Source organism: Aedes albopictus, chromosome 1, assembly GCF_035046485.1.
Source record: "Aedes albopictus strain Foshan chromosome 1, AalbF5, whole genome shotgun sequence".
NCBI lineage: Eukaryota > Metazoa > Arthropoda > Insecta > Diptera > Culicidae > Aedes > Aedes albopictus.
Window position 1 is genome coordinate 143,929,755 of NC_085136.1, and position 13,953 is coordinate 143,943,707.

General features: G+C 44.2%; 1 protein-coding gene across 1 annotated transcript; it reads left to right on the top strand.

The window, feature by feature from the left end:
- Positions 1-3,251: 3,251 nt before the first annotated feature.
- Positions 3,252-9,553, top strand: LOC115253873 (uncharacterized protein K02A2.6-like). Its single transcript, XM_062855651.1, has 4 exons — positions 3,252-3,698; positions 4,349-5,983; positions 6,119-7,966; positions 9,527-9,553. Exons 1-4 carry the CDS (start codon positions 3,252-3,254, stop codon positions 9,551-9,553), a joined length of 3,957 nt encoding a protein of 1,318 aa, XP_062711635.1.
- Positions 9,554-13,953: the final 4,400 nt, after the last annotated feature.

The following is a 13,953-nucleotide window of genomic DNA, read 5'->3' on the forward strand; positions in this document are numbered from 1 at the left end:
AGAGCGACATCAAAGGAACAAATTTTTGGTTTTGTAATGTTAAAATAGGTTTGATTGAGCACGAATCACCAGTTAATGCGGGGGAATATGCATCGTAGAATGTAAACCTATTCCTTGACCTATTCAACGACCAAACCGAAGTGACTGGCGGTGCGAAAATTGATGTTTAACCTTCTTATAAACATAGCAACTCGATTTAGATTAGTGCTAATTTCAGCTCTTAAGTAGCTTAATGATGCGCAATACCAGCAACCGGTTCAAATTTACATGCAACTTTGAATGTGCTTTGCGTGACTTCGATTTGGTACTGCGTCGATGATGTATGTATTAAGAATTTGAGATAATTATAGGATCACAACATGAAAAAGAAGAATGAATATTAATATTCTACTATACCTTCAAACAGCTAGTGCGGGTGCGAGTTTTGTGAACAATATATATTAAATATAATTCAAAAACTGGATGTTTTCAAGTTTTCAAATTACTATTCAGCTAAAACTAGTATTACAAATATTGCTTTGGACAAGTGACGTTTTTCGAAATCGTAATTTGATTTAAAAAAAAGTATCAATCCCTTCGATATTTTGAAAACAAAATCTGTAAAGCCAAACTTCTGAATATATTCTGAACAAGAAACGAGTTCCAGCAAAGTTCGCTAAAAAAAACATGAAATGAAATAGTGTTTGTATAACACTTGGACACTTTGGATCGAAAACGAGTTAATGGATATTGATAATCTTTCCACTGTAACATTCGTGCAGTGTTCCGACATATTAGTTAAAAAAATGTCTGAATAATAATCTGAATATACATACCTTATGTATGAGATTCTTCTATGAAAGGACATGTCAAAAAAAAATCAGTGGGCAGTATACAATGTTTGCATGCTAGCTGTCATTGAAAACATTTGAGAAGAGGAAAGCAATTCAATTAATTCATCAGCAAAGGTAATATTTAGCTTGACTCAGTATTAAAAATGTTTTGGGATTTGGGAAAATATTTGGGTCAAAATAATATTTCTTTTTAGGTACAACCACAAGTAACGGCCAAGTAATTTACCAAAATGCCGAGCAGAGATGGATGACCAAATGGATGACTGTACTTCTAATTCTGATGTGAAACTGAAGCGAGACGTTCATAAACTGAGGAGACTATAAGCGAAACAACGTGGAGTGACCTTGCTGCGGATCTGGAGAAAAAACGAGATGTGGTACCTTGTGGTATGCACATAATAAATTATTGTATTACTCTATTACGTTTAGCGTGTATGTTTACATTGAGTATCTGTCATATGCGGAGATATTGTTATTGTTGTCTGGAGTGTGAATCATTGTATGTAATATTGAAGTATCGGTAATAAAGTGTATACAAATAATGAATACAGTTGTTGAATAATCATTACAGAGAAAGATTCTCACACAGAACAATCAATGCATCTGATGCACGCTTTATCGCGGGATCTATCGTTATCGGATCATGTTACAAGTCGCGATAAACTTTATTCATCACGATTAATGCCACTTATGCACCCGGAACCCGAATCAAAGATAAATACTAAGATCAAACAGTACGAAAAAAATCGATTTAATTTCGGGGTCTTTTCATTTTAAATGAAACGGGGTCTTTTCATCCGCGAGCCCCTTGTTTTGATATTAACTGCGATTTACTTTGGCGATCCCCTCGTTTATTATTTTGATTTTTTTTTCACTCCGCGTCTTGTTTATATTTTTGTTTTGATTAGACACAAGGTGGGCGAGTTAGACAACGAAAACGCTGCAGCTGTTCCGGAATCGAATTACCGGAACATCTTCCGGTATACCGACGACACTGACGACTCTCTCGTTAAGGTAAGCACACAGTCTGTTTGAGTGAAATAAAATACTAATGACGGTAATTAAAAAACATTGTAGATGCTTTCTGATGACAGCGGATCGGAGCAAGTTTTTCCGATAACACGGTTCACTGCTAGGCCCACTCGTGTGAGAGCTGTGAAGAACCGATTTCACCCAAGCCGAAATCACAAAATTATATATGCTGCAGATGAAAAATCATGGAGCGAATGTATGGCAAGGTGAGTTTTTATAGATTTTGTGATGGGTTTCCAATCATTTTTCCTGGAGGTTGACGCCGTTTCTACAGTTACTAACCGCCTCCTTACCATCCTTACTCCTAAGCCGCGCACGCATAGTGATGAATTGTAGCAACTGAATAGCCACGAACTACGAAAAATATGGAAACCTCCTGTTGACTATTTGAACATTGTTAAGTATTACAGAACGCGAGACAGAACGTTTATGCACCAGGGTAACTGAAGCAGCTTTCCAACATCACCATATCTAAACTTTCCACTCCAGCTGACTTTCTTAGGCATATAGGGATTGGGTTCTCTGCGCCTATAGTGGACCCCCACAGGAAAAAATAACGAATATAAAAGCCCAATCAACTGATTCCAGGAAACTTTCACCGGAAGAACATCAATAATTGTTATTATTACATTGCTTTACATTGCTGCACTGCAGTTCCTGGCAAACGGATTGCCCAGGAGCCACAAAATTAGGTTATTTTAACTATTTCATTAATGTAAACACTTCAAAAGGGTTCACAATAGGCACATTGAGGAGGGTCCATTTCTAACACCCAAGCCCTATAATCAATCATTATCTCTGTCACACGAATGCAAAAATTATGGAGTAGAGAGTTCTCAGCTAATAACTATGGAGGGGCTAATAGAACACTATGCTAAGATGCACACTCTGTCTTAATTTGGACGAACCATCGGAGAGAAGACGAAAAATCTTTTAGATATGATCTGACAAAGCCTATAAGAGCATTTTAAGTTTCCGATTTTTCGTATTTCAGTAGGTAGCAAGCATTCCAAAATTTCAAGTCTTTTTCATAATGTTCTCTATTCTTGGCGTTATGTCCCCAATAGGACAAAGCCTGCTTCTCAATGAAAATTTCTACAGTTATTAACATAGAACTACATCTACTGCTAATGATAATTTTGCGTTCGTACATGTTATACCTTTGCTATTATTACTACCTTACTACAACCTTGTCCATACCTATAAACAGATACACCTTGCTCCGCGCTGTTTTGACGTTTCATTCTAGCTTCCCCGCGCGAGAGCATGTGCTCAGTTTTCCCTACAAACCAAATTGTTAACTTAGAGAAAATAAATAGTTAAGTGCTAAAACAATTAGCTGTTGTGTTAGTTATTCGGCCAGTCACAACAGTTCTGGCGACGAGGATGGCGAACGCGGAAAATCCTGGTCGAAGTGCTGCTGCAGGAGGAGGAATTGCCGGTGCAATCGTGCCGGCGGCTGTCGCTGCTGCTGGAGCTCCGCCACCAAACTTTGCCATTGATCCCTTCGACAAGAAGAAGTTGAAGTGGATGCGGTGGGTGGAGCGGCTGGAAAATGCATTTGCCATCTACGGAGTTGTCGACCCGGCGATGCAGAAAAACCTGCTTCTGCATCATATGGGGTCGGAAACGTACGACATCGCCTGCGACAAGATTGCGCCAGACACTCCCCGACAGAAGACGTATGCCGAGATCGTCGATGCCCTGGAAGGATTCTTCAACCCCCAGCCGTTGGAAATTAGTGAAAATTTCCGTTTTAAGTGCCGCCGGCAAGGCGATTCGAATGCGGCTTCGCCCGATGAGACAGTCGACGAGTACAGTCGGAACCCGCTCGTTGAGCCACAACCTCCACCCAACCAACGAATTCGACTCGCTAGTTGGGTGAAGTGACAGCAGCACAAGGGGCGTGCGCATTGTTTTTTTAAATCATGTTTAGGTTGGAAGCAAAAAGGAAAATTTTTCAATTTGTTTCACATTTAGAACAAAACTGATACGTTTTGCAAGATACATATATGGCCAATGCAGGAAATAATTATTTTCACCCGTTTTTAGTCGGTGAAGTGAAAATATAGATGTTTATGAAACCACCCGGACCAAAAGCAAGCACAAAACGCTTTCAATGATCGACAAAATAAAGATTACCGATGTTTTGCATTTGTTTCGAAGTAATTGTACATATTCTTTTTTTTAAAGAAATATGAAATAGAAATTCTTTTCGATTATTAGTAAAGTTTAAGAAACCAAAAACTCATTAGCTCACCCCTCGGAATTACAGATTGGTTGTCATTTTCAGTTTGACATTGAATTATGACATCCAGGTACTTTTTAGTTGGCTGACAGCCCAACTAACGGGGCCCCAACTAAAAAGTCACCCAACTATTAAGCCCCCAACCAGCGAGTCATGACTGTATTTGGTGGCATTGCGGCGCATCGCCGTCACCTGTAACTTTGGCGCATACCTCGAGACGGCCCTTCGGAACCAGTTGGTCTTCGGTATCAAACGGAATGACATCCGAAGCCGGCTGCTAGAGAGGAGGCAGCTGACACTCCAAGATGCCCGGGACATAGCCGTGAGTATGGAGCTTTCCCGGAAAGGAGGTGCGGAAATCGAAGGGAACCTCGGCAAGCAGGAGGTAAACGCCGTGCACCGATCGACTGGATTCAAAGGTAAAAAAGAAAAGCATAACAAAATAAACGCTGGGGGAAAGTCTTTTTCTAAAGTGGGACAAAGTGCAAGCGATTCTTCTTGTTTTCGCTGTGGGGAAAAGTCGCACTTTGCAAATACGTGCAGGCACAAAGATACCGTGTGTTCGTTCTGCAAACTGAAAGGACATCTTGCGAAAGTGTGTATGAAGAGATCCGCCTCCGGGAGGTCGGACGCGAGCCGTGCCGGGAACAAAACGAATGCGGCGCAAGCGAACTATTTGCACCAATCCGGCGACGGCGACGATCGCGAAAGTACACAAGTGCGGGAAGTGTGTACCGTGGACACTAAACTCGGTGGTGCGCGATTCTGGTTGGACATGCGAGTGAACGGAAAGAACATTCGGTTCGAAGTGGACACTGGATCGCCGGTTAGTATCGTGAGTGCGAAGTGCCGGGACAGATACTTTTCCGAATCGCGGATGCGTGGTTGCACCACAAACCTTGTGAGCTATTGCGGTACCAGTATCGACGTACTGGGAATAATCGATGCGAGTGTCGAATACGGAAGTGGAAAACTTACGTTACCGCTATACGTCGTGGACTCCGACAAACATCCACTTCTCGGGCGCGAGTGGCTAAATGCGATTCCGGTCGATTGGAACAGTGTACTCCAGAATCCGGATGCGGTCAACGAGATTACAAATGCTACTTCAACCCGTGCTGCTGCGCTGAAGGAGGTTTTGGGAAGATTCCCGAAAGTGTTCGACGACTCCATCGGGAAAATTTGCAGTGTCCAGGCCAGCCTACCGTTGAAGAACAATGCCAGGCCGGTGTTCCTGAAGGCGAGGAAGATTCCCTTCAACTTGCAGAAGACGGTGGAGGACGAATTGGACAAGCTCGAAGCGGAAGGAGTGCTGACGAAGGTGAACCAAAGCAACTGGGCCACTCCAATCGTCCCGGTGAAAAAGTCCCAAGGCCGTGTGCGGATTTGCGGGGACTATAAACAAACGGTCAATCCAAACCTGGTTGTGGACAGACATCCGCTGCCAACCGTGGATGAACTTTTTGCGTCGTTGGCTGGAGGGAAGAAGTTCTCAAAAATCGACCTCGTTCAGGCCTATCTGCAACTGGAAGTCGCCCCGGAGGATAGAGAGATACTCACCCTGAGTACTCACCGTGGCTTGTATCGTCCAAATCGACTGATGTACGGCGTCGCTTCGGCGCCAGCGATCTGGCAACGCCAGATGGAAGTGATTCTTCAGGGAATCGAAGGAGTCAGCGTATTTCTGGACGATATCAAAGTCACGGGCCCTGATGATGCAACACACCTCCGACGTTTGGAAGAAGTTCTGCGGCGACTAGACCAGCATGGCATTCGGGTGAATAAGGACAAATGCGAGTTTTTTGTGGATCAAATTGAGTACTGTGGCTATCTCATCGATAAAGATGGTATCCACAAGATACGGAAGAAGGTTGCTGCGATCCAGGAAATGCCTTAGCCCAAGAACAAGGATGAAGTCCGGTCGTTCGTTGGACTGATAAACTATTATGGAAGGTTCTTCGAAAACCTCAGTACGGTACTCTACCCTTTGAACAACCTCCTCAAGAACGACGTGCCGTTCAAGTGGACTAAGCAGTGCGAGGAATCGTTCAGAAGCGTGAAGAACCAGATGCAGTCCGAGAAATGCCTTGCTCACTACTCGCCCGATTTGCCGTTGATCCTTGCAACAGACGCGTCACCCTATGGCGTAGGTGCGGTGCTGAGTCACCTGATGCCGGACGGAACGGAACGTCCGATACAGTTCGCTTCCCAGACGCTCAACCGAGTTCAGCAAAACTACATGCAAGTAGATAAGGAAGCATACGCGATCATTTTCGGCGTCAAGAAATTTTTCCAGTTCCTGTACGGCCGGAAGTTCATGCTGATCACCGATAACCAAGCGATATCCAAGATATTCGGAGAGCACAAGGGACTACCGGTGATGTCAGCTCTTCGAATGCAACATTACGCAACCTACTTACAGTCGTTCGACTACGAGATCCGTTTTAGGAAGTCTGCCGACCACGCTAACGCGGATGCAATGTCCCGGATCCCTCTTTCTCAAGCAGATCCGGAGAACGTGATTGAAGAGGCCGACGTCATCGAGCTTAACCAGATCGAGACGTTGCCGTTGACTGCTGCGGAGCTGGCTCAGGCCACGGCCGAGGACCGGTCGGTGCGGAACCTCATCCAAGGAATTAAGCACGGCCAGCCAGTGGATCCCAAAGATCGCTTCGGGGTGGAACAAACCGAGTTTTCACTCCAGAAAGGTTGCCTTCTAAGAGGAATACGCGTCTACGTACCGCCGGCACTGAGGAGGAAAGTGCTGGACGAGCTGCACTCTACCCATTTCGGAACAACCCGGACGAAGTCATTAGCCCGAGGATACTGCTGGTGGGTAGGAATGGACCACGACATTGAGGACATGGTTTCCAACTGCGCCGAGTGCCAATCGGTCAGGCCGGAACCTGCGAAAACTAGACTGCACTGCTGGGAGACGCCGACGATGCCGTTCCAGCGGGTCCACGTAGATTTTGCGGGCCCGTTTCAAGACACGTACTTCTTTATTCTGGTCGACGCGTACAGCAAGTGGCCGGAGATAAAGGTGTGCAAATCAATCACGGCGGAGAGTACGGTGAACATGTGCCGGGAGATATTTGCCACCTACGGAATACCATCGGTTCTAATTAGTGACCATGGTGTTCAATTCACGTCGGAAACTTTCCAACAGTTCCTGCGGATGAACGGTGTGGTACACAAAATGGGAGCGCCGTATCACCCATCGACGAACGGGCAAGCAGAGCGTTACGTGCAAACCTTTAAACAAAAGCTGAAAGCTCTGAAGTGTCCGAAGTCTGAGTTCAACCTGGAGTTATCAAACATACTGCTGACCTACAGGAAGATGCTGCATCCGTCAACGGGCCAATCGCCGTCAATGCTGATGTTCGGTCGTCAGATCCGCTCAAGACTGGATTTGATGCTGCCGAAAAACGAACCGAAACCTGCTGAAAACTTGACCGTACGAGTGTTCCAAGACGGAGATCGAGTGCGAGTGCGAGACTTCCTCTCGCGTGACAAATGGAAATTCGGAAGGATCGTCGAGAAGGTCGGCAAGCTACGCTATTCTGTGCGCCTGGACGACGGAAGAGTCTGGGAGCGCCACATCGACCATATTGCTGGAGTTGGCGCGAACATGCGTGAAGGTTTGGTGAATCCCCCTAGGGAGGAGGTATACACTGAACGAACACCATCTACGATTGCAGTTCCTGCTTCGGTGGCAACCGCTACTGAACCGCCTGAAGAGGTGACTACTGGTGAACGACCGGTGGTGCACGCTCAACCTACTGCGTCAACTGAGGCTGTTCCTGAACCAGAGCCGGGACCTTCGGCAACAAGGACGCCGCGATCTGGTAATGTAGTATCTGCACAGCCCCTCAGGCGTTCAAATCGAGCGATTAAACCTCCCCAAAAGCTAAATTTGTAATTCTATTGATCCATTTTTTTCAAAAAGAGGGAGAGTTGTTATACCTTTGCTATTATTACTACCTTACTACAACCTTGTCCATACCTATAAACAGATACACCTTGCTCCGCGCTGTTTTGACGTTTCATTCTAGCTTCCCCGCGCGAGAGCATGTGCTCAGTTTTCCCTACAAACCAAATTGTTAACTTAGAGAAAATAAATAGTTAAGTGCTAAAACAATTAGCTGTTGTGTTAGTTATTCGGCCAGTCACAACAGTACATTTGTACAGGTAGTGCTAAAAAAGTAGCCTCAGAAGACGGTGGCAACAAAACACCGTTCCTTTTTTTTGTATGAAAAATCATATCTTCGTATTACATCAAAATGTAAAAAATTGTGCTTTTGATAACTTTTAGCCTCAGCATAAAAAAGGCATAGGGTCTGAGACCATTTGGGGAGGAGCACCTATTTTGGGCACTTGTTGCTATAGCTCAGTCAATTTCAAACCGATTGACTTGAATTTTAGATACTGTGCGTATCTGATCGTGTCTCAAAAATCAAGTCAATCGGTTCAAAATTGACTGAGTTATAGCAGCAAGTGACCAAAAAAGGTGCTCCTCCCCAATGGTCTCAGACCCTACATAGTCGTAGCCAGAAAATAAAATTATAAAAAGGGGCGAAGCAAAAAGGGACATTTCCTTAAAAATGGGGGGGGGGGCTTATACTATTTGACATGCTCCCATCAGAGCTGTTAGTCCATATAGCTTTAAAAATCTCTCACCATTGGAAAACACCAACACTCACTTTGCTACAAAAAAATCAAACATAGTCGTAGCAAGGAAGGAGTTCTAGAAATTTCTTCGGGGATTATTCTAAGCATTTCAGTGGGAGTTTCTCAATCAACTCGATCGAGCATTCTATTGAGGTTTCCCTAGGAAAATAATTGAGATTTTCTCCAAGACAATTTATTAAGGTATTTATTTTAGGCTATTTATTAAGGTATCACTCTACGCAGAGGTGGAAACGAAATCTGCAACAAGCGTTAGCAGCAGGGAGTCGCAGCAGAGGCAGGCCCAGAGGCTCATGGCGGCGCAGCCTTGTCAACAAAATGAAGCAAGTCGACATAAATTTGACCTTGCCTAGGTCAAGGTGATGCGATGGTGGGCAATCGCCCAGGATGGAAATCTTTCAATTCAGCCATCTGCACCAACGTAGGTGCTCAGGACTGAAAGTAAGTATTTTTTTACGGAATTTCTCAATATGGATTAACAAATGGGATTTGAGAATTTCAAATAGTGTTACGCTGTTTTTTAAGGAGATACTTCTCTTTGCATAGCCACTATTTTTCACTTTTCCTAGCCACGACTATTTGTGCTTTTTTTTACTGAGGCATTAAGGTGCATTTTTTATTATAATTTCCAACATAATTCTATTTGCATTCCTATGTGACAACATATCTATATATTTCATCAATAAACCTAAACCTGATCAATCCGTTTTTTTATTCTTTTTAGGCCTCCCTGCAAACCATCGATAAGTAGAATATCAACCTGTTCGGTTGTTTGGCGAAGGATTCTTCGTGGAGGAGATACTTTACTGTTCAGCACCTCTGAAACTAGACATTAACTAAGAGTTGTAATTCCGTTGTTCCATCTATCTTTTATGATATTATTCTATTGATAAATAAATAGGGTGAAAGGGGTGGGGTGGGCATCGTATTGGAAAAATAACCGAAAACTCCCAACGGAACACACCTAGATACATGGACTTCTTAACGGACTGTATTCAAAGTGATAGCGATTGTTGCTGGAATTTGTTGTAATTTTATAAGTTCACTATGATCTTCCATTGCAAGGATATGCAAATAAGATTGGCTTTGGAATTTGACCATTTCTTTCCAGAACTTTTGCAATTATTCCTGAAATTCTCAGGCAATATTGGCTTCAAACGAAATTTGATAAAGGCTTGTAGGTTCATCATGTCCACACATTGCAAGGTGATGCAGATAAGGCTGTTTTTTGAATTTGACCATTTCTCTCCAGAACTTCTGGAACTGTTCCAAAAATTCTTAGGCAACATTGGCGTTAATAAAGACTTGGTAAAGGTTTGTAGGTTCACCATGTCCGCCCATTGCAAGGTGATGCAAACAAGACTGCCTTTTGAATTTGACCCTTCCTCCAGAACTTCTGGAACTGTTCCAGAAATTCTTAGGAAATATTGTCTTTAATAAAGTTTCGATATAGGTTTATAGGTTCACCATGTCCACCCATTGCAAGGTGATGCAGACAAGGCTGTTTTTTGAATTTGATCCTTCCTCTCCAGAACACCTGGAACTGTTCCAGAAATTCCTAGGCAATATTGTCTTTAATTAGGTTTCGATATAGGTTTGTAGGTTCACCATGTCCACCCATTGCAAGGTGATGCAAACAAGACTGCCTTTTGAATTTGACCATTTCTCTCCAGAACATCTGGAACTGTTCCAGAAATTCCTAGGCAATATTGTCTTTAATTAGGTTTCGATATACGTTTGTAGGTTCACCATGTCCACCCATTGCAAGATGATGCAGACAAGGCTGTTTTTTGAATTTGACCATTCCTCTCCAGAACATCTGGAACTGTTCCAGAAATTCCTAGGCAATATTGTCTTTAATTAGGTTTCGATATACGTTTGTAGGTTCACCATGTCCACCCATTGCAAGGTGATGCAAACAAGAGTGCCTTTTGAATTTGACCATTTCTCTCCAGAACATCTGGAACTGTTCCAGAAATTCCTAGGCAATATTGTCTTTAATTAGGTTTCGATATACGTTTGTAGGTTCACCATGTCCACCCATTGCAAGGTGATGCAAACAAGACTGCCTTTTGAATTTGACCATTTCTCTCCAGAACATCTGGAACTGTTCCAGAAATTCCTAGGCAATATTGTCTTTAATTAGGTTTCGATATACGTTTGTAGGTTCACCATGTCCACCCATTGCAAGGTGATGCAAACAAGACTGCCTTTTGAATTTGACCATTTCTCTCCAGAACTTCTGGAACTGTTCCAGAAATTCTTAGGAAATATTGTCTTTAATTAGGTTTCGATATAGGTTTATAGGTTCACCATGTCCACCCATTGCAAGGTGATGCAGACAATGCTGTTTTTTGAATTTGACCATTTCTCTCCAGAACTTCTGGAACTGTTCCAGAAATTCCTAGGCAACATTGGCGTTAATAAAGACTTGGTAAAGGTTTGTAGGTTCACCATGTCCGCCCATTGCAAGGTGATGCAAACAAGACTGCCTTTTGAATTTGACCCTTCCTCCAGAACTTCTGGAACTGTTCCAGAAATTCTTAGGAAATACTGTCTTTAATAAAGTTTCGATATAGGTTTATAGGTTCACCATGTCCACCCATTGCAAGGTGATGCAGACAAAACTGCCTTTTGAATTTGACCATTCCTCTACAGAACATCTGGAACTGTTTCAGAAATTCCTAGGCAATATTGTCTTTAATTAGGTTTCGATATAGGTTTGTAGGTTCACCATGTCCACCCATTGCAAGGTGATGCAGACAAGGCTGTTTTTTGAATTTGACCATTCCTCTCCAGAACATCTGGAACTGTTCCAGAAATTCCTAGGCAATATTGTCTTTAATTAGGTTTCGATATACGTTTGTAGGTTCACCATGTCCACCCATTGCAAGGTGATGCAGACAAGGCTGTTTTTTGAATTTGACCATTTCTCTCCAGAACTTCTGGAACTGTTCCAGAAATTCTTAGGCAACATTGGCGTTAACCCTTTATAAGGCAGTGGCAACTATATTGCCACCTACTGTTTTTATTTTTTTCTGTTTTATAACAATTTATTTCGAACTACTTTTTTGGTTTACTCAAAATTAGGATTACTAACAACGCCTGGTATTTTTTTTTGGTACTAAACAAAGCTTAAACAATAATTTGGAAGCCATTTGTAGTCTCAAAAATGGCAAAATTTGACCGCGTGAAGAAAATTAGCTCAAACTTATTGTAAAACTATAGATTTGGTAAATATTTTGAGAAATAATCAAATCATGAGTTGATATGAGCTGAACTACACAGTTTAAATTAAGGGTTAAGCCCTAATCCACTCTAAGAACTCTTTTCCGGCTTTTTGTCGAAGTCAAAAGAAGAAAAGTACCCTAAACGGGCAGTGGCTGTGGAGAGGAGCAATGCACACCCGTTTCACCTTAAGCACCTTGCTTTTCCACACCCGTGACCCCTGCGCACTGGCGATCCCTCGCGCAGTGCTACCAACCGAAGACGATCGACCGAGTCAATCCAACCGCCATCATAGTGCGACCGACAAGTGTTTCTACAAACTTTGTATTTCTTTGATTAATAAAAGTTCACGTTCAAGTAATCGCGAGTGCCTTGATTTACTTTCTCTCCCGAATCCATTCGCTGACTTTTCCGCTGCGTAGCCGTGACTAACCGTCAGGTGATGGGCCCAGCCGGATCGGAGTGAAAAAGTGCTGGAAACAATTGGCGTCGAAGAGCCATTTTGTTCGGTGTTCCGCCTCGTGTGCCCCCCCCCCGAGAGTGAGGAAGAGGTGAAGAAGAAGAAGAGCATAACCGCGAACGGCCCCGTGTGTGATCGGTGTGAGCGAACATAAACAAAGTCGATCGGGTCGGAAAAGTGAACTGTTTCGTCGGTGCGAAGATGGATCCGCGTTTCGCGATTGCCAAATTAAACGGCACGAACTGGCAGACGTGGAAAGTCCGCCTTGAGAATCTGCTTTCCCGTGAAGATGTGTGGCACACGATTGCCGAAGATATTCCGGATGACATGAGTGAAAAGTGGAAGACGGCCGACCGCCGTGCAAAGGCGACGCTGATGTTGATGCTGGAGGACAACCAGCTGTCACTCGTGAAGCAGTGTGTGCACGCCCGCGACGCGTTTGAGGCATTGAAAGAATACCACCAGAAAACAACGCGTTCTGTTCGAGTGTCTCTCTTAAAGAAACTGTGCGCGATGAATATGCCGGAACGGGGTGACCTTGAACAACATTTGCGTGAAGTGGATGAGCTTTTTGATCGGCTCGATGATGCCGGCACCGAACTGGACATTGATACGAAGATTTGTATGCTGTTGCGAAGCCTTCCCCCGTCTTTTGACAATCTCGTTACGGCTCTCGACAGTCGTTCAGATGATGACATCTCGATTGATGTTGTCAAGTCCAGGCTGATGGATGAATACCATCGGCGGCTGGAACGGGAAGATGGGGGTGCCGCGAAAAGTGAAAAAGCGATGCGTTCCGCGGAAAACGGACAGAGTGAGAAGCGAGTATGCCACTTCTGTAAGAAGCCCGGGCATATTCGACGGAACTGCCGAAAGTTCCTGTCGTCGAAGAAAGAAAGTGATAGTGCTCCGCGTTTCCGAAAAGAAGAAAGTGCGAAGGCGAAAGCCGCTCAAAGTGACACCAAAGGAGTTGCTTTCACGGTCGGTGGTGAGACGGCCTGCTGGATTATCGACAGCGGGGCCAGCGCCCACATGACGAACGATCGCTCGTTCTTCACGGCGCTGAAGGAGTTCGCCGGTGGCTGGATAACTCTGGCAGACGGCAAGAAGACGCAGATCAAAGGTGAAGGTAGTGGTGTTCTCTATGGCATTGACGGTGAAGATGATGTGATGAAGATTGACATAAGTGAAGTGAAGTTTGTGCCTGGTCTGTCGACCAATCTGATTTCGGTTGCTAAGCTAGCACAGAAGAAATTTCAAGTGTGTTTCGACGAAGATGAGTGTCGGATTCTCGATCCGAAAGGCGTCGTTGTGGCGACTGGATGTCGTTACGGCGGCCTGTACCGTCTGAGGCTTGCTGAGACTTCACTGAAGGTAACCACCGGACAACATCGGGAGAACTGCCAGCACCAATGGCATCGGCGCCTGGGCCACCGCGACTGGGCGGCCAGCGAGCGCCTGCT